The following is a 26,138-nucleotide window of genomic DNA, read 5'->3' as shown; positions in this document are numbered from 1 at the left end:
AATGCTGTGTCTTTGTACTGGGATTTGGGGCCAGGTTTTGGTAGCAGAAGGAGCTGTAGACGTGGCTTCTGTGAGAATCTTCTCCATGTGCAACAGAGCCAGCACCAGCCAGCTCCAGGATGGGACTGCTGCTGGCCAAGGCTGGGCACAGCAGGGATGTGGGAGCACCTCTGGGATAACAGATGTAAAAAATTGGGAAATAAATCTGGACAACTGAAATGGCAGCTGGAGAGAGGAATGAGAACATATGAGAGAAACAGCCCTCCTGACACCCAGGTCAGTGAGGAAGGAGGGGCAGGAGCTGCTGAGTGATCTCTCCCTCAGCTTATCTCGACTCATGAACTGTTCACTGCATTTTCTCTCGCCCTTCCAGCTGAGGAGGGGAGTGACAGACCTGGTGTTCAGCCAGGGTCAACCCACCACAGTGCTGGCAAACAGGAAACAGCATGTAACCAGTATGGAACTGAAATTTCAGGTAATTGAAAGGAGCACTCAGGACCTTGAAGGGAGTTCAATTTGCAAGGCCAGCAGTACAGTCCTAGCAATACCACAGAAAGCCAAGGTGACCTACATAACAGCACCAGAAATACCATGCATGGTATTTCTTACAGGAATTCAGGGACAAATAGGGAAAAAGAAATTACAGGCTGGTTTACTTAGCAAAAGAATGAGTGAAAGCAAGGAAGCTGCAAAGGTGGCCATAAAGAAGGTGAAGAAATGGTAAAAGAAATAATTGATGGCAGGGTTTCCCGAATTGTCACATGAGTGTGTAACTGATAAATAGCACAACCTTCTCCATCAGTTACAGAATTTTGAAGGACTCTGAGACAGCAGTGACAGATGCAGTGACCTGATGGGTGTTACACTCCAGAAGTGCCTGCTGTGAGGGAGGAGAGGATGCTGTGGCAGAGGCTTGAAGGTCTGAAGGTCAGTGCTAGCTAATCCAGCCTCGCTAGGAAGCCCCAGCATCAATCCAGGAGCAAGGAAAAGCTATAGCACAGCATGGTGTTTTAACTCACACCATGCAGTGAAACAGAAAAAATCAAAGAAATACATGGCTAACTAAGAAAAAAAAGAGTAGGACAAAAGGGCAAGTCCGTGTCTCACCTTGCCAGTGGTGCTTGTAGTCACACATCCGTGACAGGGCGATCATCATGGCACAGTAGAGGGGCAGGATTGCTGCACAGAGCCTCCAGCTCTTCCCTCGGCCGCTCTCCGTGAAGCAGTGCAGCTTTCCAGCCAGGTAGAAGGTGGTGAAGCCAAGGCCTGAAAATGCAACTGATAAAGCAAAGCACATCACTACAGTGAACTGTAATTAGTGCTCGTTTGGTCGGTTGGGGTTTTTTTATTAAAGGAGTCATGATCTTGCAGACTTGAAAAAAATTACATTTTTGGGGAAGGAAATGAGAAAATACATTCTCCAACAAGATCCACGACATACATGTATTCTCCACAGCACTGGTGTTGTCTATGGAGCAATGTACAATGCAAGCAACCAGGCAAGGGAGCACTCAGAAGCAATTTGATTTTTTTCTAATATATACACTCAGCGTTCACATGATCTGACACGTCTGCAAACACTGTGGTGCCTCTAGATATTCACCTATCCCATAGAAATTTAAATTTTTTCTTCCTTCAGCAATTTACCTTTTTCCTCTGGGGGAGACATCAGACACTAAATTAAACATTTAAGCAAATTTTTAACTTGAGTCACAAAAGCTTTTTCATGCTTCAACCTTCAGCACATCTTTCCTGATTTTGGACCTATTCTAAAACGTTGAGGTTCAAAGCAGAAAAGGATTCAGACAGTTTGCACTGTAATTGAATTACATTTAAATGAGATTTTAGGTTCCATTACCCAGTTTGTATAGAACATGCACAAGTCGCAGTGACAAGAGAACTCAGGTACCAGCTTTCTGCACTGAACTTCTTTCCTGTTACAGCTCTTAAACCTTCCAGAGAGACACTGGACAAGGAAAGGACTTGTTCCCATCATTTAATCTTCCAGATGAGTAAATGGAAGAGATCAAAATGAAATCTGTCTGGATATGCAATATCAAATGCAATCCTGAAGCAAAAACTTTCCCACCCCAAAAATATTTTTGTCTTCATTTTTCTATTTTTCACCTCGGGTTATTATTTTTTAGGCGAACTGAAATCTGAAGGCAGCATTCCCAGGCAGAAGAATCAATTGCTTTGTGGTTTCATTTTCAGGCAATCTACAATGCCCAGCAATTTAGAGAACTTAAAGGAATACTGCCCAAACTATAAAGTAGGTGTTCAGTTCACACAGACTCATATTTAGAATTACTACCATTTATCAGGCAATTTTACCAGCAATGGTCAGCATGGTGCACAGCAGCAGCAGATGTAGCTAAAAGGAACCTGGTGATATTCTCAAAATACTATTTTCCCCAAATTTGTGAGGTTCTTTTCAGGGTCTGTCTTCCAGAAGGATGTGCTCATGGAAGAACATGGAAGTTCAGCAGGATCTATATTTGTAATAAACACAAAGGCTGATCTTGCCTTAGGTGGTGGTTATGTCCTAACTTAAAGCCAGAAAGAAGAGAGTCACAAACATTCCTCTAAGGGGAACCCACACCTAATATAAGAGGGAAAATAAATATATAATACTCTAAAAATATCATAATATACAAAGCTAATATTGTGGCTGTAGAACTAATGTTGTACAGAGAAGCCTCACACTGCAGAATTTCAGATTGACTTCCCTTACCTGGAGTGTGCAAATCCAGAAAGGGCTGCTAGAGCCAACAGTCCCAGTGCAGGCAGAGTCAGCAGCAAAACCCATGGAATTAACAGCAAAATGCTCTGGGATGTGGGATATCCATTATAAAAGTAAGTGCAGAATTCAAGACAGCTCAATAGCTGTGCACCCCATGTGGGCAGCTTTGCCTGATGGCTCTGTTGTGAAGATGTCAGTCAAGAACATAAAGAAAAACAATTCACTCTTCAAGAATCCTGGGCCTAAAGGTGATATTTACACTGAAGGATTGGTCCATCAGTACAAGATATTTGAGCACTTTTTCCTGCACCAGCTGGAGTCAATACCTCACTGCAGCATGAAGGAAATGCAAATCCACACATGCCCTGAAGGGTCACACTCTGTCTACTGCCCTAGTAAAAGTTATTAGAAAGATCCCAAAGATTCAGCAGAACAGTACACACTCACATCTAAGCTGCCTTTTCCCAGAAAATAAATCAAACTCTCTTTATATAAAGAAGAGAAAAGCAATATAAAATACCAACCAGCCCTTTTTGGAGACATTGATGTAAATGAACAGAAGTAAATCAGTCGGATTTAGTTTAAAACAATGTTAACACAAGAAACATATTGATACAAATTCCAGACACAAAAATTCAATTGATTTTAAATGTTGTAAGAGGAGAAAGGAATGAGGAAATTAGATATTTTTACCAATTGGTGTAGCTAACTCAAATCAAAATGCGGATGCCACAAGTTACTGAACTCAGGAAAAACTCTCATGAGACAAACCACAGGTTCTGTCATGGCTTGTTAAAATTCTTTAAAATGCATTGTCGTTATTTGAATAAATAAAAATACCATAGACTCAATTGTTCAGCTTGCTTCTATGATGTTCTTTTTAAAAAATGAGTTCAGAAGGCATAAGGAGGATGACAGCACCTGGAGACACCACAGATCCCATCCTGACACCTGATTCCCTCCAGACAGGGGATTTAGGTGAGCTGAAAAACCTGTCTGCACAGACCAAACCAATTACCAAGCTGAAATGCATAAGGTGAGAAACTGTAAACAAGAATCTGATCTAAAGCACCCCAAATAAATTATTCATTTTAAAATGTAATTGCTTTTGTGAGCATTTTTCTGAAATTTAAACTACCCCAAGAGGACCTTCAGCCTCTCAAGTTTTAATGGATGCTTTACTAAGCACACAATAAATGACTTTTTTACATTAAGCAGTTTTTGAACTAAAGAAAACCCTTCAAATTACTTAAGTGACATCAAATTACAAAACAACCACCCGAATGGATTTTGAAAGATCAGATAAAATGATCCATCCCTTTGTCTGCAATGCTTTATTTTTGCAGTGATAACTGTACATTTCCTGAGTGCAAACACAGACTATTCATCACTGGAATTGCTTAGCAGCCTACTGAGGAATTCCAGCAGCTAGGGCTACTGCTGAATGTTTTCAGTTTCACACTGTTCAAAGACTGAAATATTTATCTTTCTTGAAGGAAAAAGTATGATACCAAATGAGTGCATAAATTTTAATGCTGAAATTCAACTCAAAGAGCATTTTATAGAAGTACAATTCCCAAAGCATGTTATAAGCTTATTAGCACAAAATATTTTTAAATTCTTTTTTTTTCCAAGTGGGACAGTCAATCACCTTCCCTTTGGCCTAGCTTTATTAATTTCTTTTCACAGAGAAAGACAGTTCAGCAACAGCAACATGAAAAGCACATCACAAACTACAAATGTATGCAGGGACTTGGGAAACAAAAAAGAGATGTTAGAAGAAAAATAGACTTATTATCTGGAAAGCAAGAGCCTTAGTCATTAGTTGTTTTTGCATTACTGTCACAATGAATTCTTATGAACTTTTTGGGGGTTTTTTTGGTGACATGTGCTTTCATGTACTTTTCCAGATACCTCATCTCACCTGAAATTCCTAAGGTGGCCTCAGGATGCATCTCATTGCCACCAAAAAATGAGAACTAAGTTTTGATTTGTTCAGTTCATGACACCTTTTACAAAAGTCCTAAAAGCAACCTGTTCTATAGCCTACTTTTCCATTTCTGTGGGTAGAAACCTTGAAAAAAATCCTCCTTCTCTGAGAACATAGTGAAGAAAAGATTAAACCAGCTCAGATCCTGGAATTACTTTCAGTAAATTCTCTTTTTAAGCACAGCCTAGGTACAAGCTTTAAATCACTGCCTCTTCAGCTCCAATGCAAATTATGGCATGGGGGCATTTATGAGATATTTAACAATAAATAGTCCCTACCAAGAGCAATTTTTAATTTTCCAGGTCAGCTCTGGGAGATATCAAATTCCAGCCAATAGGTCAGGGTAACTTCTTGCTTTCCTGTTTTTCTGTAATTACATCATCAGTAACATCCTGGGTAAGGATCACATCCTGCTCAACTTCTTGTCATGCATCACTCATTCAGATATGTGCACATAATTTAAAACTTATTAGAAGAAAATTGGCCCAAGCATCCAGACTAGCATGTAAAATACAGTTAGAAGAAAGGCTGAAGAGTTTCTCCATGGATAGAAATTTTTTACAATGGAGTATCAGAATGCTTCTGTCAAATTCATGATCAGCAGTGTCAAGGAGTTCACTGGAATATACCAGTTCTAGTGCTGCAAATAATCCCCCTAAATACTTCAAAAAAGAGCTAGGAAAACCCCAGGACTTTGCCCAGCCTGAGCAGGAAGGGTTATACAGAAAATCACTGCTTCTCTTTTCATGGTGTGACACACCATGAAAAATATAGGAAAAAAATAGGAAAATATTATTTATTCCTGGAACACTGCGAAGTGCAGCCTGATCTATCCACCATCTGCAAGAGAAACTTTTCATTTTATGGAGAGGAGTTTGGACAGGGGAAGACGAATGACTTTGAGCCTTTTTCACCCCCACTTTCAAAGTGGGCCAGGACCAAGGAGGAAGTGGCTGCACAGCAGGATTGTACTGTCACTGAATCCACTGGGCTCCAAACTTGCCAAAAACTCTCTTGAGAAAATCAGGGACTGGAAAATTGGGCATCTTCATTCCCAGTTCAGTCTGGAATGAAGTTTGCTAGCTGAAGACAGCAAAACCAGAGTTGCTCTCTGTTATGGAGTACACAGTAGATTTGGGATTAATACCTTTAAACATACAAAGAAAAGGGAGAAAATACATTTTTTCAAAGTGCTAAATAACTGAATTGTTCAGCATGGAGAAGAGAAGGCTTGAGGACAAGCTGGTCTGGTGGAAGATGTCCCTGTCCATGGCAGGGAGTGGAAGTGGATGATTTTTAAGGTCCCTTCCAACCCAAATCCCACAGTGCCCCTACATCCTTTGTGTAAAACAAATTCATTAAAATGTTGGCCAGGTAGGATAAATCCCAGTGAGGAACCACTGCTCTATGCTTCCAGGATTCCTGTATTAAAAATTCACTTTTTTTTTTTTTTAATTCAGAAAAAAAGGAATTTATTTTTGAGGTATACCCATAATCTGAACCTCTAACAGGCTCGAAAGAGCTGATTTATAATTAAGGCTGGAAAACTGAACATTAAGGAGTTCATTTCCGAAGCCCCTCATGAATTCCAACAGCCCTTGCCGTTGAGTATTCACAGGTAATTATGTCAGAGAAGAGGTAGAAGCATCAAACATAACCATTCCTGAGTGTACTCAGAGTTTGAATTAAGAAGCCAATAACCCCACAGGATTTATTTTTTTTTTTTTGCTTGCGTATTTAAGAAATCTGTTTCATATTTCCCTGGATTCTTCTATAAAAGGATGAAATATTTCAGTGAGACAGTGCCATACAGCTGTTAATTAAGAGATTTATCTTGAAAATAGGGGAGTAGCAGCAATTACTGCCAAAAACCTGTGGCTTGTAGCTCATTTGTTACTTAAAATGTTCATTTTCAAGTGAAGGAAATATGATTATCCTCCATGAAATTGCTAGCTAAAGATAATTAACAGTTCAAATTTAGATACCCAACTATAATTACAAGTACTGAGGTAATATTTTATAAAAATTATCACAGGATCGCAAACATTTTTATTGAAATTCAATAATTTCTCCATTCTGAAGCACATAAATCACTTTAATTTTTCAAACAAATGGGTGTCTTTTAACATGTAAAAATATTTTCGTTCTTACAACTGACTATTTTAATTATTTAGTGGAAAAGGAGAGGAGGAGCTGCCTGTCCTTTCATTGTAATGACAGCATATTTCCCAGTCACCTTTTTTCCTGGTAGTGGCACAGCACAAAACACCACAAATGCCATGTTAATTTAATTAGTGCTTCATCAGGCAAGGCTAGAGCATAAATGATATAATCAGCTTTAATATCTCAGATGACATACAGTGACAAACACTGAGTGGGGCAGGCAATTGTGAAGAGATAGAGACAATAAAATATGAACAACCAGCCAGTCACCAGAAGTGCTGGGATGTTCTGAGAGTTGTTGCAGAGTCTTTACCTGGCTAAGAAGAGAATTTATACCCAGGCTGCTGTCACAGAATTTAGAACTGGCTCAGAGAAGCAAAAACCAAGAGATTTCTCTCTTTTTCTCCCAAAACTGAGGAGGGGACTAGATAGAAGCCTAATTCAGGAGTAATCCTGAGAATGCTTTCAGCCCAAACCAGCAACTTGCATTGCCTTCCAACATGATTAGAAACACTCAACATAATCATTCTCCAAAAGTTCCCAATTACTTATAAAAAATTCCCAATTACTTATAAAAAAATGTAGGAACCAGACTGAGAGACTTCTTAGTTCAGGTTGAAACAAAGGAAAACTGAAAGTCTCAATAAAAAATCCACCAGTCAAATCAGTAATTTTCAACAAAGCAGTATTAGTTTTTTAAATATTTTGCATAAATAATTGTCATGTAGGTTTTGTTTGAGAAAACACTGATGTCATTATTTGCTCAGTCTTCTGCAGAAGGAAGAGGAAATAAATCACCTAATAACTCATGTTTTCTATGTGGAACTGACAGCATTAGCAAAATCCAAATGAGGCTTTTGCAGGTGCTTTTTTTTCTTTCTGGCATGAATAGTATACTTGATTTCCTGCATTTATCTCATAGCTTTTATCTCAAGAGCCTTTTAATATCCCCTTGCTTTCAAGAGACCTAAATTAATGTTTTCAGAAAATGTTATGACTGAGATTTCTGCAGTTTGATAAATCAGTCAGCCACCTCTAAAGGAAGCTGCCTGGCATTTTAAGTTTATCATTCAATTTCAAGGGTTTTATTGAGTTATTTTTCTTTTGCTTATAGCAGAATTGTAGTTGGTACTCCTGATTTTAATGAAATTATTTTGGATTCGAAGTTGTTTGCATTAGGCCAACATGATATTGTCTGAGTCAGGTGTATTCCTTTTGGTGCTCAAAGGGGATTTGAGTGTGCAAGGAGAATTTGGAGACTGATCACAAATAATTCTTTTAGGGTGGAAAAGACCCACCCCAGCTTACAAAGGTGAGTGCTCAGTAGGGAATTTTCAAGTCCTCATGGGCACAGAATATTTGGGCTTACTTGCAAGTAGCTCTAATACAGGTAGAAGACTCTCCTGCATATTCTGATTTATGTGCTGCAACGGCAGTTTCAAGGAATCTCAATATCTGCCAGCACTGGAGTGAGATTTCTTCCTTAAAGATGGTCAGAAAGAGACGTGCCAGCCTCCCCCGAGTTCACAGCCTTCCATTTTCAAATCAAACCCGAGCTTTGTGACCCATTTCACTCCAGAGAAGAGCTGTCACCACAGTTCACAGATGGAAATTGATCTTTAGATCTCTGCTGTGACTCAGAGGCCTTTGAAGAGAAAAGGTCAGGCAGAAGAACAATGGTCTTTACTTTAGATACAGCTGAAATCTACAGCAGCACAACAAAATCTTCTGCAGCCTGTGAAACCGATTCCTTAAGCTTAGCTTACAAAATTTGCCTAAAAAGCTAAAGTTAGGCAAAAAGAAAGGAAGAATTAGACTGAAACGTAATTAAGCTCCTTTCCTGCACAGATGAAAGCAAACTGAACAGATATAATAACCAAGAAACAGCAATGTAATAACCCAGAACCAGCAGCAGCTGCTGGGAAAACTGGTTATTGGAGCCAAGATCAGAGATTTACTTACAATTGCAGCTCACTTTTTTAACTTCAAATTTTTACATATTTCCATTTTGTCTGAAAGTGTAAACTACAGCTCGAAAGGCAAAGAAAATAATTTTCTTCTTCACTTCTAAAGAGCAATTACTTTCTCAAACACATCAGGACACCTTCATTCATCAAGGACGTAATTAAAAAACATGACAACACAAGTCAGTGCTATTGTCCCCACAGCCTCTGATTGCATTCATTTTAGATTTCTGATTGAATTCTCTCATTTCTTTAATAATATTCAACAGTAATCTCTACAAACCTCTTTCAGCAATACAATAAAAAGAAGAAAAACAAAAACACCCACACGAGAAATGAAAGCTCTCTCACAGCTCTATATCAACATTCATTCTGTAAATATAAAATTGAGATGCTACCACAAAATCATTTCTTCAAAACTCTGTTTTTTCCTTGCAAAAAGGAGTCTCTAGACTCAATATTTTTATTAATAAAAAAAACATAATTTAGCCAAAAACCAACTTTTCAAACTAATTTAAGTAACTAAATTGCAGATTGAAAAATAAAAATCACGAGTGTTTTATTTATTTTGCTGCTGATAGCAATTTTATACAGGATATGTTAATTTTTAGTTGATTTTATTCCCATAAATCCATCCAATCCAACGTGAAACTGTAAGTTCAATTATTTCTGCAGCCACTATGTTAAAATGGTTAATTTTTAGCAAGTTTGGCTTCCAGTCAGTTGATGGGATCTTTCTCTCAGGGATCAATAGCCAACAGGAATCTCCTGAAGTCCAACACAGGGAAATTCAAATTCCTGGACTGGGGGAAGAACATCCCAGCTCTGCTGGGTGGCAGCCAGTACAAGGTGAAGAGACAACTGGCACCAACTGAAGCACAGGAAACTGCATTTAAATATAACAAACAACATTTTCACTGAGTGGTCAGGCACTGGACCAGCTTCCCTGTGAGACAGGCTGTGGAATCTTCACATTAAATCAAAACTCAACTGGGAATCGTCCTCTGGAACCTTCTCACCCTGACCCTGCTTTGTTGTGGCTGGAACTGCACAATTTCCAGAGGCACCTTTATCCCCAGAGTCCTGTGAATCCAACTACAAGTTGATATAAACCAGACTAGCAAGTGATTATTCATTTATTTCACAGCAGACACATCAGTTTCAGGATGTCTGTGTGGGTTTTGATGGCCACCAACACTCAGCAGTACAAACCCCAAGGAGCTTGAATTAACCTCTCACCAAGCCACTATTTTTGCTTCAGTAGAAAGGTACCAAAACCAGTTTCATGCAACTTCCTCTAATCTAATTCCTTAGCTGAAAAACACAGTTTCAACAGTTCTGGCCAATTCAGAAATAACACATTTAAAAATAGTCACTAAAAAAAGCTGAAGCCAAAACTGGCAACTGCAATTTGCTTGCAAATGTTTTGAGCAGAATAAGAGCCTAAAGGGAGTTATATCATGAAGAATTAATCACTTCCTCTAAGAAAGCAAACAGGGTCAAGAATCTGGCATTAAATTCACAGAGGATTTTTGGTGTTTCTAAATAAATTGTTGTGTTACTATTATTTACCCATATTTGCTTGTACAAGGACTCCATTCCAATCACAGCAGCATCTCCTTGTCTGGGATTTAATTTTTTCTTTGAAGATAAACAGCCCATTTTACTGAACAATATTTGAAGCAAGCTTGTGATGCTGATTTCCTATTTACTGTTCTGATAAGCAACATATGAACATAAACATTTCAGATGCAGCCATGAAGTTGTCCTGGTTTTGGCAGCAAGACTCATTTATTATCTATTTTAATATAAACTCATACTACTTTTGCAATACTTCTCTTTGCTGCTGGTGGCCTGTCCTTATTTATACAGGTGAAATCTGGGTCAAAGATTCAGTTAGAATGCAAAGGATCAGGTTTTTATTCCTTTTATTTAGATCTCTGTATCCAAAACTTAGTATCACCAACTTGGAAAGATGATCTGGATTTGTATTTTAAGCCGGAATTAAGTTTTAGACTGCAACTGGAAGAAGACATGGACAAAACCCAACTCATAAAATTTGGTAGAACCATTTTATATTTGTGCCATTACTAGGATATAAAGTGAAAAGACAATTTGCCCTTTTACTTTCCCTCTCCTTCCAGCCACCTGACTGGTGATGTGGCAACATCACAGGAAATTTACTGCTCATATTCTTCTGCTCTCTTCTGAGAACTCTTTAGAGGTCCCAGGGCATTGCAACAATTTTTAAGCTGCAGCTCATGAACCCTACATGCTTTCAGAAATGTGAGCTCTCATATGGAAAACATGCTCAGTATTCCTGTCACCTTAATTAAACATGTTCTTGCCATATGGTCAAGCAGAATCAGCCTTCCTTGTGCATGAAAAAACCCTGGTGGCTTCCAGGCTGAACATGTTCCCTGAAAAAATTAAGATATCTTCTCCAAACAAAGATATTTACCCAATGATAACAATTATAACCAATTATAGCTAACTGCAATTTAAGACTAACACAGGGTTTAGAAAGCTGTCATCCTCTCTCATGACCCCATGGTAATAATTCAAATTCTAAATTCTCTCACCAAAATAGACTCAGACCTCCCTGTCCACACAAATAACAGACAATGAAATGCTCAGTTCTTGTAGCCTGTATAAAGACTGGCACATTGTGAAATCTTCCTTGAGCTGGCAAATATACAAAGCTACTGCAAGTAACAAAGAACTGTTAATTAAATGAACCCTACTGATTTCTTTTCCATTTTTTATTACTGCCTATCTGGCCTACCTGGAATTGCTTCACTGGATACAAACCTGGATTTACAAGCATTTCTTTCCCATGCACATTGATTTTTAGATAAATAGCACTCTAGGACTCATAAGTTCCTATTTTGTTTGTGGATAGATTTTGTCAGCCTGACACAAATGTCAAAATGACATCAGACATTAGATGCAAAGGAAGAAATCAATTACAAAAAGCTCTCTCTCCATCCCATTAGTACAATGTATGCCTGCAAATTCAGTGATCTTTTCAGGTCCCAGTTGTGCACATGGCTTGTCCAATTAAATGTCCTGTGTTCATTCACCTTAATTTTCCTCTTGCATGTGTTGCATTCAGTTAAATTCTCTTTATCCATGCATCACATTTTTCATTAAGTGGTACACTGGGTAATCATTACCAATAAAAGGTTTTCTGCTGATTTCTGCACAATTTTTTCTGTTTGTTTCATTGAATACACTCAATCATTCTATCTATATGTCCATGCATTTGGTTGCTCATTTTTGGTCTGTAGCTTGCTGCTGCTGTTTCCATCTTTTGCAAGGAGGGAAAAATACACCTGGAGAGGTGGGGATGCCATGAGGCCTCTCCAGAGCAGGCTGCCCAAAAGTCTTCTGCAAGAAAACTCTTCAGAAAGCATACAGGAAGGACACAGGCAAGAAAAAATGCTGCATTTATGATCCTTAAACATCACTGTTTTGATGAAGTATGGGCATAGAGAGGCTGCATGGTTCCATCACAGGTGCTAGCTTTAAATTGGCATTAAAATGCCAATGGATTATAAAACTGTGGAAATACTAAATATGGAATAAACAAATGCATATTTTGGAGTTATTTTGGGCCACTCAGGAGCACCTCTGAGCTTCTGGACGCAGGCAGGAGTCTGGGCTCCTACAGCCAAAGGTCCATCCCCTCTCACAAGATTGGCAGCACACTGGAAAAGAAAGAAAATGGGTTCCAAACAATCCAAAAGATCCAGAGATTTCTTTGATTCAGTGGGAAGTGCAAGTCACTCCTCGGCATTATGAAACAGTCTGTGCTCCACACATTTTTCTTCTTTTATGAGATGCAGTCCTTGGCCCAGGGAGGTGAAGCCAAGGAAATCATCTGTGCTCCAAGACAGGAGAACTCTCCTTCAGGGCACAAGTTGCTCTGAGAGTGGCAACAGGTTGTTCACAACATTTTTATGGAGTAAGCAAGGTCAGGCCAGGCCACATGGGAGTGCCAGTGCTGTCACTCTTGACACACATCCCTGCATTTTACACTCTTACAGCTCCCCATTTACAGCACCACGGATTTTCTTGTTAAAGGCTTCGTCTTGCATGGATGAAGTTTTAGATTCTGGTATAACAAAGCTTGTGATTGACAGCCTATCCTAGAAATGCCTTAAGAAAAACTCTTTTGAAGATGAGAATGGCTCTTGACTGAAGCTTCCAACCCTTCTTTATGAGTTGCCTGGCAGCTTTTACTTGTGATTTATTTTCCCCAGGGGTTCAAGTGAAGTAGGAAATACCAAACTCTAGTGGGTACTTGTAAACCATCATACCAAGAGAGGTACTATGGTTTATGTCAACTCTCATCCTCACCACTTACATTTCTGCAGTCATGAAATAGAAAAAATAATCCCCCAAACACTAACAGAAACAAAAAAAAACAACCAAACAACCCTTTTTGGTGCTGTTTCATGAGCTTCACAACACACATTGAAAGATGACAGAAATCTGAAGAGTGGAACTCCTTCAATTTACGTCGTAATAATCTTGTGCTGAAGGAAGGGAGAAAGGTGCCAAGGAAACATTCTGGACTGAGATTATGGAAGAAAAGTTCATAAATGCTCACACTGCCTATCTGGCCTACCTGGAATTGCCAGAAGACAGGAAGGACAGTTTTTAAAACTGAGCTAAGAAAATGGAAAACTACAGCACAATTTGCAAACATGAATTATTATATCCCAAACATCCTCATTGCTCCATAGGTGTAGCAAAGTGACATAATGGTGTGCTTCCCATAGTAATGATAATAATTTGGTTCTCACTCTTTATACTACTGGGAATGAAGTAATAGCAAGAAACTAAATTTGTGATCACAACCATAAACTGTTCTTGATAAAACTGACAATTTTGGTTATCGAAATAATTTTGCTGCAAAGAAGAAGGGTTAGCATTGTATGATTGTCAAATTAAATGGTTTCCTTCTCCATTATGAGACTAAAATATGTATGGATTTTTAAGGCTTGTCAGAGACTTAGATATTATAACATCAGGCTTCAAACAGCTAAGTACTTCAAGCAGCTGCAGAATTGCCTCTCTAACATACACTTACTAAGTGATAAAAATTACTGAATATATAATATCTCTTCATTCTTATCACATTTTAATAAAAGGTTTTGTGGTGGGAAATACAGTCAACTCAGCCACACTAATCTTATGTCTGTGATGGAGAAAGCTGCTCTCATAATTTTGATCTAAATACTCTGGGACATCATTCTGCTCCAATAAATTAGGTGTGAGCTGCAGCACCATAACTCAGAGCTTGTACAACCAGTGCCAGGTAAAAGGAAAACCCCAAGACTCCTCCTGTGGCTGCCCCATTGGCTTGGAACTGAAGCTTATAACATACCCACAAACATCTACTACTCTCTTATTTACTTCTGTGACTCAGACAAGAAAGGAGAAAAATCAGCTCACAATTTCATTCAGCTCATCACCCAACCTGTGTGCAATATATACTTCTGTACCATTAGGCAATTTGAAATTACCACTTTCCAAAAAATTCCATAGATACAACTCACTGGTTCTCAATTGGCAATTCTTAGAACAGCTGAAAGCAACAAACATTACTGGCCAAAAACCCCAAAGAAGCTTACAGTAATCAAATTATTTTACAGATGAAAAGAAGTTTTGTCAAACGTGACATAAAACACACTAGAACTCATATTCCCAAGACAGAGAAAGGAACCTTTACAAACACCTAAGTTAGTAAAACTAATTTAGGTAGATGAATTCTCAAAAAGCCAACTAAACATCTGTCAGGATACATCACAAACTGGGGGTACCTGATCAAACCATGAAAGCTAGATTGAGGACCCCCTCAAAACCAGAGGAAGAGTGACTGTAGGACAGTACTGTCCTACAGTCCTACTTCATTGGAATATAACAAAATAAATATTTACTATACAAACAAAGTTCTGCACTGGGGAACAGATGTCCCTCAGAATCACAGTGTTCTGGAACCTTGAATATTCCTCACTCTTCTGACAGCTCTGCTGTGACTCTGAATCTTCTCAGGTGGTTCCCAAGATGAGGAAGGGTCAGAGGCTCACCATTTTATTTCCAGAAGGAAATTTCTGACTTTCTGAAAGTCAGAAATTCAGACTCCTCCAGCAAAAATCAGGTTCACCATCCAGAAGAAGAAGAGCAACCCCAAACCACAGAAAGGACAGTGCCTCTTACTAAAGAGGCACTGTGTTTAAGTGAACTTACAGGAAGAGTGGATGCTTGGAAAGCTTTTTCTGCCTTCAGAGACCAGGTCTGGATCACCTGTGCAGTGCATTTCAGAGTTCATTACTCCATCTGGAAAGCAGCGGTAAAAGAAATCGGGACGCGGTCTACAAAAAACACCATGGATATTAAAAATACAGAAGCTGTAGTAACAAATAAGCCTCAGAGTGATTATTACATTTACTGCTTATCACACACATGCAGGTTACTCCTGACTAGAGTCATCAGTTCTGCACAAAGTGTAACAACTCCCAAATTTTCACAGGTCTTGCCAAAAAGTGCAGCTCAGAATATTCAAAAAACATCCATCAAAATCTAAACCAACCTTGATGCTGACTGTCTCAGTGCATTGAGCAAACCTCTGAGATTCTCCTGACCCTGCTGTGAGCTGGGCCTACAGGTTTGACTGGTGTCACACTGACCCTGAGCTAACAAACCACGTGGAAAAGAAAAGATTCAGAGACAAGCTGACAGCAAAATACTTGGCTTGGAGTGCAGGAAAAATGAGCTTATTCCTGCATCCACACTAAAGAAGTGGGTGTATTCTTAATTATTTTAAAAGCACCCATCAAATAAAAGTGCCAAGTGCCATTACTGTCAGGGCACCAGTTCTGCAGCAGAGAGGATTCATCCGAAACCAAACACAAATATTGATTCCTCAATGCTGCAAAACTCCCCAGCAACAAAAGCAGCACTGGATTCTGTCAAACAGTGTATGAACTCAAGTCAAATGCATATTTTTCAGCTGAAATAATTTAAATTTTTTATAAAGAGACAAAAAGTACCTAAAACATATTTTCTGAGCCCTTCATTCAAAATAATGATTCCCTAAAGAAATGTTCTACCTAGGAATCCATTTACTGCAGCTCTCAGGTTTGTTTTGCTGTGCTTGTTGATGTCACCTGGACACAGAATATGCTTGTCACAAAATGAACTGATTCCTGTTTAATCAGACAAGGGGCACTGGCACCTGAGCTCCCACATGCTGTGACTCTCCCCTCCCATGCTGCCAATTTAATGAACTGATTTCAGCTCCCACCACTCCTCCCAGAGCCCTCGCTTGTCTGGGTCTGCCAGCAAGTCAAACAAGAGCAGAACACGGCCACGGATTGCTGCCACAGTGGGGTGTCACCTAATGAAGTTGTACAACACCTGCAGCAGGCCAAGGACAGCTCCACAGGGCCCCTCTGACTCCACTGGAACAGCAGCTCTCTATTTATTGGGATTTGCTGTAGCTGTCAGTCTGTCTCCATTCCTCTCAAGTTAAACCCACCATTTAGAACATGACAGGACTTACCTTCCCACTATTAATTTAATAGTATTTGTGCAGACACCATTCAGAGCTAGAGCCAAGGAAACAGCTACAAAACACAATGAACAAAGAGAACAATAATAACCTCAGTACCAAGCAATAAACTGCAGCACTACAGCATTTGATTTACAGACTTAAACCATTACTGGACTGAAAACTGAATGATCTTTTCTTTCAGCCTATTGTTTTTGTTGTTACCCAGACTAAGGACAGACCTCAGAGCATTGTAACAATCATGACTTGCTTTGTTCTTATTTCCCTACACAAAGCCAGTTTTCCTACCATGCCATTTGCACAGGCATAAGTCAATAAATGGGAAAAAATTAGAGAATGAAGTACTGTGGGTTTGCAATTTTTGTGTTTTGTCATTTACCAGATTAAACTCTCATGCTCTTTATGTCAAGCAGAATTTCTTTATAGACCAATACACAAGATATAGAGATACTTGTAGACACACACATTTATTATATACATATATATATACGTATGTGTGTGTGTAGTAGAATTTCTTTATAAACCAATACACAAGATATAGAGATACTTGTAGTGTTTAATTGCATATATATGTATATGTATGTGTGTGTGTGTGCGAGATGCAATTAAACACTTTCAGGCTAAAGCATTGCCTTTTGGCCAAAATTACAATTAGATTACTTTATTTCTCTTTCAAGAGGATTGGGATGTTTTGATTAAATATTTCAGTGTTTTCCCCTTACATTTGCTCCCATGATTAACATCTTTTTCTAATAAAATTGGACAACAAGAAGGAACTGTCATACTAGGTGAGAATTAATCATCTCTTCTATTTGTGCTTGCATGCCAAGTCCAGACATTCCAAAGAACCTCATCTCAAGCCTGTGGAGATCTCTGCCTTGATTTCACTGGCACTTGGATCCTGCACATACACATATTTTAGATTAAAAATTATTTAATTTTGCAGTCCACACCATAGCTCCCTGTTGCAAACCAAGAGCCAATGAATTTTATTTCCCATCAGAAAAAAAATTATCAGGCAAATGTCTGATTTCCAGCAGAACACTTACAGTAATATAGCTTTGATTATGACAGTCACTGAGCTATTTTCTCCTTGGGCTGCTGCCCCAGATGCTGCACTTCAGCAGCACTCATCCTGTCTCCATAAAACCTTTGCCTGAGGATATTACAGATCATAAAAATGTATTATAGTGTTGTGTGTTATATTTTTTTAAGTTAAAAAAAAGTGGGACCTTCATCAAAGCAAAAATAAGGGTTTTCTCAGAATATAACAATAGCTGCCAGCAAAAATGAAAGAACAAGTCAATCCTAGACATTCATACTGTTAAAAACATTCTTCCTCTTTTAATACCTTTGTTCACAATGACCACTCAATCCCATTTTTCCCCCAGATTTTAATGGAAATTGCATGGGGAAATTTTCCATGAAGTCAAATGCAGATGACCAGCAGTGCCACAGCACTACACTGCCCTTCTAAAAAACATACCTGCTTTGAAGACAGACAGTAAAATTCAGTCTTTTTGTTGAGTTTTGTCTTGATGGTTCTTTGTACACCTGACAGAGCTGTGCCTTCACTGTTGCACATTCCTTACACTGGCAAGCCAAGCATCAAGTGACAGTGTGAATGTAGGATGGTAAAAAAAAACTCTATTTGCTCTGCTGTTGTTTCCCTTAAGAAAGATTCATACTGCCCATCTAATGTCACATAATCGAGTCAGTGAGAGATTCAGGCACTCTCAGGAGAAGGCTTAAGGGCACCTAAATTAACTCCTCCTTACTCCAGGTGCATTGAATCCCCTTCTCTCTACTAATGGCAATATGAGGGGCAAAGAATTTTCATCTCTTTTTCACCTTTTCTCTCCTCTATGCATCATGCTTAAAGAAATCCACCTTTTGGGGAACTCCCTGATCATTCTTTATGAACATTCTGTGACAGATCTCAGCAAATCAGAGGCTCACCACACCAAATGAACCCTCACATCAGATACTGGACTTTACTAGAGTAGAGTGTACTTGAACTGGTAAATAAGTGGCAAATAAGCCAAAAGAAGTTCCACAGTTATGGCACAAACCGAACAGAACATCAGGGTTGGTGTTTCCTTAGTCTGGGCAGCAAGGGGAATGTTGGGGAATTTGGCAACTTTTCTTCTAATGTTATAGAGGCAATAACAACAGAAGGCAAAACAGCAGGAAAAAAAAAATAAATCATGTCTTTTTAGAAAAAAAGGTGAAAGTAAATGATGTAGAAATGGAGCCTAAGCTCCTCTCCTGCTTACACAACAGGAATGGAGGCTCACAGCTGACTCTGTGTGCTTGATGAATGAGGAGTTATTTCCAGTGAATGGACTTGTCAGTAAAGTATCACTCTAAGACATTTCAGAACTTACAACAAATGACTGACAGCAGTCAAAACAAACCTAGGATCATTTCACACTTATGTGAGAGCAGTTAAAGAAAGAATAATCTATGGGAATTAAGCCTTGTCTAATTTTTTTTTTTTCCAATTACACAGTGCCATTTGCATCCTACCAAGTTAAAGCAAGGTTGAGTATTGCTTTGATTTTACCATGTAAGGGACAATAAATAAAGCGTAAATTAGCCAATAAAACAGAATTTCAGAATTATGAATGTTTTAAACATAAGGCCAACAAAAACATCTGCACTTCTCAGTGTTTCAAGGTATTCCTTGCCAGTGAAAGTGCTTGAATCAATATTGATCTCTGGCAATATCTGTAAATCAAAAGGATCTGAGCACATATTACTGTAAGGTTTCAAGAGACAGGCACAGCCAGAATTAGCTGGAACAGCTTAAAACTTACCCTCTCCATTGTCCTCTACTCCACTTTCCTGCCTACAACTGTAATCAGAGCTCACCCATAGCACAGCCACTACAGCTCACAGCCCAGGATTAAGTGCACAGCTAATTCCATTGGCAGTTAAGGATGAAACAACAGCATCTAATTAGAAAAACTGAGCCAAGAGCACGGATTTTGCAATGGGTAACAGTAAATTGCAGGAGAAGATCAGAGAAAACAATGAGAAGAGTAATTTCCTACACTAAACAGCTGAGTCGCACAGGACTTTCCAGTCAAAGCCTTGATTTAGAATAGCTGCAAGTATAAATAAGAGGAAAGTAACAGATTGGGTGTGACAGAAAAACATAAATCTGAACAGTCTCTCAGATGGACTTGTCTTTGCTTATCAAATTCCAGTCCTTGCTGGCTAGATTGTGGAATTAAGGCACAGAGTCTGTACATCTACAATCACACATAAACCCAAAGGCTTCTGTGAGATGCCCTGAGACTGCACTGAAAATGACCATAATGGGCTGTAATGGAGACAAGTTTTCTTCAAGGCTTGGACTACACTTGGAATCAATCTCTGAGAGCCATGAGACATTTTTGCACCTTGAAGTATGACATACATTACCTAAGAAAGCCTCTTTAATTTCGGTCTTGTCCGTTCGACGGATTATTTTCACCACAAAAATGACTGCTAGTGGCGTGAGGAACGAAATTGCCTGTGAGAGATAACAGACACCATGTGTGAGAGCATCAATTCCTTCTCAGTCCCACTGATTAATAATTAGCTCCATTGCAGCCAGCTCCATTTAAACTGAAAGGCTGAATGATCTTTATCAGACTCCTGACCTTAAGCAAAGCGGGATGATTTGTCTTTGCAACTCCAGGCTGACAAGCACATTAATATTCCAATATAGCCCTCAACTGTAATTGATTTGTAATTGCCCAGAGATGCATTTAAAATGTCAGCTTCTCCAATGAAAAAGTAACAGTCCATAAGGTACACAAAATTCCAAAAGACAGATTTTGGACATTTTTTTCTTTGCATTGCTGAGGAAGGCAGCCCACCCACCCAGGCTGAGTGCTCAGTAAGCCCCTACTCAACACAATAGCCTGCAGCACCAACATCCTGGCATTTCAAACTGCTCTTTTTCTTACTTTTTGTTTTCTTTTCAACTGTCATGCTTGAATGCATTGGGAAGATTGTGTCTTTATGATTCTTTTGTTTACAAGTGTTCAGATGTGGAGCAAGCTGCTTTGTCTTGTTCAAACTCAGAAAAACAACACCTGAGCACCTACAGGTTTAGTCACTGGTTAAACAGAATATCCTGTAATTGTCAGTGCTGGAGGACAGGAATCCTCCTACAAGGAACCTGAAATGGCATCTATGCCTCAGTGTACACACTTTATTCTCTTTTAAAAAAGTGGCTGAGGTTTGGGTTTGTTTTTTATTTTTTTTTTAACAAGGCAAAAATTAAGCTGTAAATGGCAAAATAGATGCCAGGTCTTAAGTAAGATTATGCTTTCTTTACTGAAGCTGAATTGGGCCTTACTCTTAAATAGCCCCAGTGATAGAAAAACCAGACCAGACAGATATATTATGGCAAAAGACACGTGACTCAAGCTTCTTTTTAAATTTTAAATTTAAATAGAATTAAATTTTGTATTTAATTAATTTAAATTTTTAATTAATCGCAGCCCTCACTTTATGATTTTAGACAATCTGAGTAGGAAACAACACGAGAATGGGCTATGTTTGTAATTTTGGCTGTGCATCTCGTACCAGATTGTCCTCGCCTGCATCTCCAAAATACTAACTCAGTGAACCATGCAGATTAAAACACAGGCTGCAGTCTGTTCCCCTTTTCTACATTTAGGAAGGCAGGCACCAGAATTTGTGCAAAAACAGGAGTCACTTCCACTTAAAATCTCCCCCTGTCTAAGTATGTGTGAAATTGAAGTTTGGATGCCAATGCCACTTTACTGCTCCAGAAATATTCACTTCTCTCTCTCCTCATCAGCAATTTAATTTCTGCTTTCAGAGACAGTGTGAAAGTAAAAATAAATTAAACAAAAGTTGAAGCAAACCCTAGAATTTCTAGTTTCATTCTTAAAAATAAGGATTGCCACTAGGAAAAAAAAAAGCATGAAAAACATCTGCATTCCAGGACTGAAGAACATGTAGAAATACAGCCAAGGCTGACAGGCTTATAGTGGTGGTTTAATGGAGTCAGAAATCTTTTGAACAAGCAGGAGCATCAGAAATTATCAACAAAGAATAGCATTCAGATGGCAGCTTGTTCCAAACCACTTCCCCATCCATCTTCAGAAATCTGGTAAAACTGCAATTTCCTCATATTTCACAAGCATGTGAATTTTTTAGGGAGATGAACTATTCATGTTCGTGGTGTATTGCTGCTCCTTACACAAATGCATTAGCTGGAAGGTGCTTTTTATTCTGCAGCAAAATGCACACACACATAAATTTTGGCTTGTGACAGACTCCTTTTATTTATTTTGCAAAAAGTTTCTCTATGGCTCATATCTAAAACAGATTTGGCAACATTCTAATGAGCAATACTCTCCTCAGATACATCTCAGCTATGTTTCCTTTCCCTGCAGTGAAATATTCCAGCATTGCCAGGCTTTTGTGAAACATGGACAAAATCTCTGTCGTTTATTATCCATCCTGGCAAGCCAGAGAGGTCCTGAAGTCACAGGGACACAATTCCACTTTTCCAAGGGAAAGCTGGCAGTTACCTGCACTTTCCAAGACGAGGAATGTCCTTTCATAGAGAGACAGAACCAGGCTCAGCTCATTCCAGTTTTTGCTACCCATGCAGAAGTCAGCTTTGTCTAATTTGGATGTGCATTCACAACATTTCTCTTGAATTCAAGTCTCTCATAGCAAATAAAATAATCCAGCAATTCATAAAGTCTTAGAGATGGCTTTCTGATAAGCCATGGCCATAATTTCAATATCAGAGTACAGTGGTGGCAACAAATTCTTTCCACAATGAAAGATTATGAGCAATCCTAGAGCCAGATTTTTCTTCTTTTAAATTAAAAAAAAAAGAAAAGAATATAGAAATTACCCATGTTTCTTAATTTAAGAAGCTGTTGACTGTTTAAAACCTGAGCCAGAAAGAAAACACAGGCCATACAAATGTTACTGACACAGAGTTGCCTCAAAGTTCCACCCACCACAAATTCTGCCAAAATCTGGGGCTATAGGAACATATTAGATGGGAATACATTATAATTATATCCCAGAATTGTGCTTCCCAGTGCCTATTGCCTGGGGAACAAGAGGATGGATGAATGATTATCCCAACTGGTTTCAAAAATCTTTTCAGCACTGCAGCAAAACCCTGTACCATGATTCACTCTTGGTTCTTTTGCAAACAGATCAGCAGCAAAGTAATGCTGAGCAGGAGGAAAAACCACACAATTAAACTCAGTCTCTCCCAGCACAACAATTTAATGTTTGGCTTGGGGGATATTTTGTTTGTTTGTTGTTTGATTTTTCGTTTTGGTGTTTTTTACACAGCTGTCTTCCATTTCAGGAAAAACATATATTTTCTTCCATCCAAGATTAAAAAGTCCAAAATAAAGCTGCTTCTTAGTGCAATATAAACAAAATATTTTTTGTTCATAAAGGCAGATTTAAAAATCAGGCCTTTAGCATCTGTCTTAGAAGGCTGAGATAAATGGTTGCCTCATATACTGGAGATACCTTTAAACTGTTCCTTAATTTAAAAAAAATTATAAATTAAGCATTAAGCATTTATAAATAAAGCTGAATAGAAATTATGTAGCTGATTTGCATTTAATCTGAATTCAAGATTGAAAAGTAAAACCCTGGCCTCACTGAAGACTCAGGAAAAGATAACTTTGAGGCAGCTGTTGGGAAGACTGAACTACCACTTCTACAGCCTCAACTACAGCCGTAATTTCAGCATTTCTGAGGTGGTCTGTTTTACTGCAGTCATATACAGAGATCATCATGATTATTAATCACTGCTGGTGAAGGTTATCAAAATTATGAATTGTGATAACCAAATTCAGCCATCCAGTCTGCATGTGCTGAGCAGGGAAGAGCCAGAAGAGCAGTGACAGCAGGGCAGCTCTCTGATATATTTAGTGTTGGCAGAAGCTAAAACAAAGGTTTTGCCTCCAGGGAAAAGAAAAAGATTATTCAGAGTCCAGTATCTCAGTTCCTAACACGACTAAAACAAATTGGATCTCCAAATTTAAGCACTTAACCTTCTAAGAGCATGGCAAGGTTTTGTCAGGTCACCCAACCAGCTAATTGAAAAAAACTTCTCATTTCTCTCACATCCCTCTCAGCTAACACTGCTCTCAATCCCAAACTGAAAAATCAACATGCATAAATTCAATCAACTGGTAATGCTGCTTTTTAAAGACTTCCCATAATTTGCTACATTTTGGACAACATTGGCTTGGAAAAGGATTGTCTTTAGCATTAAAGGAACATCCTCTACTTGTGCAATATTTCCTGCTGCTTATCAAAGGAACATTTACTCAGTCTGCAGCCATCAAATGGCCTTTAGTACTTACAAACATGAGCCGTGTGGGGATGTTGTCTGATTGCACCAAGGGATTTTTGTACAGCCAGATCTCCTCTGGCTGGATCACTCGCTGGAATGGATCCAAAAATTCCGTAAAACTGAAAAAAACAATGAAAGGTACAGATGTTTCACAATTTGAAGTGATGACCAAAAAAACCCAGAAGAGTTCTGCTCATTTACAATTTCCCCCAAATTTGACTATGACACAGCATGCATGAATTATCCTTATTAATAAATTGTTACATTGCCATCCTACCTCACTGCATTTTAGTAAGACAAACTCTAAATATAAATACACCCTTCAGAAAATGGGTTTTAAAAGTGTACACCTTTCAAGTTGTTCTACAACTTTGTAAAAGTTACATAAACACTGCTGTGGAAAATAATTATTTTTTCCTTGGGAAAAGTGTGCAAATAAGACTGTGAGATTAAATAAATCATGTAGTCATTTATTATCAATTTACAATCATGTAATCCAGTCTTTTATAATTATTAAGTGTTTTATAATTATTGTTATAATTCCTGAAAAAATTATACAAGCAATGTAAAATATTAAATGACTTTCAAATGTCATGATTCAGACTTTGAAGCACGACAGTTGCGTTTGCAGGATCACAAAGCAAAATAAAGAAGAAGCCCAGAAAATTTCTTCTACTGATAAAAAGAGATAACTTTAGTGAATATCTCCAAAAGAGACACCTAAAACAGGATGGGCTGTCAAGCTGAAGAACAACCTAAGTCTAGCTGAACTGTCTCATTCTACCAAAATAATTTTAATTTCATTATTATGTCTGTTAGCCATCTTATTAAAAAAAAAAAAACAAACAGAAAAAAAACCAAAAAAGCAACAACAAAAACAATAAAATCCACCAAACACATTAAAAACTTCATCATTCTGTAATTACGTTATTTTACAAGAGCATCAAAATAAAATGTTGAGGTCCCATTGTTCTGTAGAAAATAATTTGTGTGAGTATCTTGTCATGCACTGAAAGAAAAAGCAGGAACTGCGATCTGTGGCTGCAGCAGGAAGTTTCAGCAGCTTTTCATGACTACCTAAATTATCTCCTTTTTCCACAGAGTCCTTCAGTGCTCTTTAACTTTTCTTGGCTTTGAATTAATATCAGACAACCTGGGAAGTTTGGCCTTTGTTTTGCACTCTCATTTCAGTTTATTAGTTCAGTAGGGCTCGAGGAATGGGTGCTGAGGGAGGACACAGGGACAGTTTCCTGCAGGTTGGTCTCACCTGATAAACCAGAGCCAGAACTCAGAGGGGTAGCAGCCCAAAGCTTTATTTACTGGAAGTTTTCCAAAGCCAAGGGCTTTAAACCTCTCCAAACACAGGTTTTACATCAGTAGCAGGCACATCAAGTGACTTTGTAAAGAGAAAAAGCCCAAAGCAATTTGCAGAGCAGAGTGAAATTAAACCATACTCACACATGCAGCTCTCCCCAGGGAAGACAAACCTCAGAAAACCCAGCTGGGTCAGCAATTTCCTCTGGAGGAGCAAGCCACTGCCCCTGCCCTTGGGAAACTGGGTATCTTCAAAGGTCTATCCCCCCAAACCCTTCTCTGACCCCTTTACCTGAGCACACTCAGACTCCTTCCACACAACAGCCAAAAGAGCCCAACCAACCTCTTCTTCCTCTCCTTTCCTAAAGGAAAACAACCAAATTTAAGGACCAAAGAAGGTCAAACACAGCCTTGTCACTTGTAACAGTATTTCTGTTTCCTATACTGGCCTACATGCACAACAAGATTGTTCTGGGAGCTTAAGGAGTCTGCTTTTGCAAGGGAAATGAATATCTACTGTTGTACTCAGCTTCTCCAAGCCCGGAGTCTGAGCCTGCTCTCCCAAGAAAGTGAACTTCAGAAGTGTCAAAACAATTTGTTTCAGTGTTTTCAAAATGAAAACAAAGCTTAAGTTTAAAAGACAATGACTTACACAAGACATGAAAATAGGAAACATTTCTAAAGAAGAGTGCAATATCACCCATATGAAAAATTTATTTTCTAGTTTTCAACTAGAAAAATAAAGGTCAACTCCTAGACAATGCAAGCAGGTTTGGTTCCAAATTTCAACTAAGAGAGAGTCCTAAAGTACATTATTTGAAGTATTTCTGGTAACTGCAGAGTGCAAACCACACACAAACATCTGTGCTTCAAGGTGATCATGTGCACCAGATGCACCAGTGCACTTCTGGAAAATTTGTCACATCAGATCAGAAATGTAATTAATATGATAGTAAGATATTTGACATAATGAACAAATGCCAACAGAGTTAAAGGTTTGGGGCTCTTCT

At 38.6% G+C, this 26,138-nt stretch overlaps 1 protein-coding gene across 1 annotated transcript in view; it reads right to left on the bottom strand.

The window, feature by feature from the left end:
• PLPP4 (phospholipid phosphatase 4) overlaps positions 1-26,138 on the bottom strand; it is a 47,440-nt gene that overhangs the window by 6,600 nt on the left and 14,702 nt on the right. Inside the window, exons 2-6 of the mRNA XM_039709239.1 lie at positions 23,825-23,933; positions 19,872-19,962; positions 16,434-16,497; positions 15,119-15,243; positions 1,108-1,278 (exon numbers count right to left, since the gene is read on the bottom strand). Coding sequence (XP_039565173.1) covers positions 1,108-1,278; positions 15,119-15,243; positions 16,434-16,497; positions 19,872-19,962; positions 23,825-23,933 — 560 coding nt within the window. The remainder of the gene's footprint in view (positions 1-1,107; positions 1,279-15,118; positions 15,244-16,433; positions 16,498-19,871; positions 19,963-23,824; positions 23,934-26,138) is intronic.

Source organism: Passer montanus, unplaced genomic scaffold, assembly GCF_014805655.1.
Source record: "Passer montanus isolate IOZ18808 unplaced genomic scaffold, ASM1480565v1 scaffold21, whole genome shotgun sequence".
NCBI classification, from domain to species: domain Eukaryota; kingdom Metazoa; phylum Chordata; class Aves; order Passeriformes; family Passeridae; genus Passer; species Passer montanus.
Note: the sequence above shows the minus strand (reverse complement) of the source record. Positions and strands in the feature narration are given on the sequence as shown.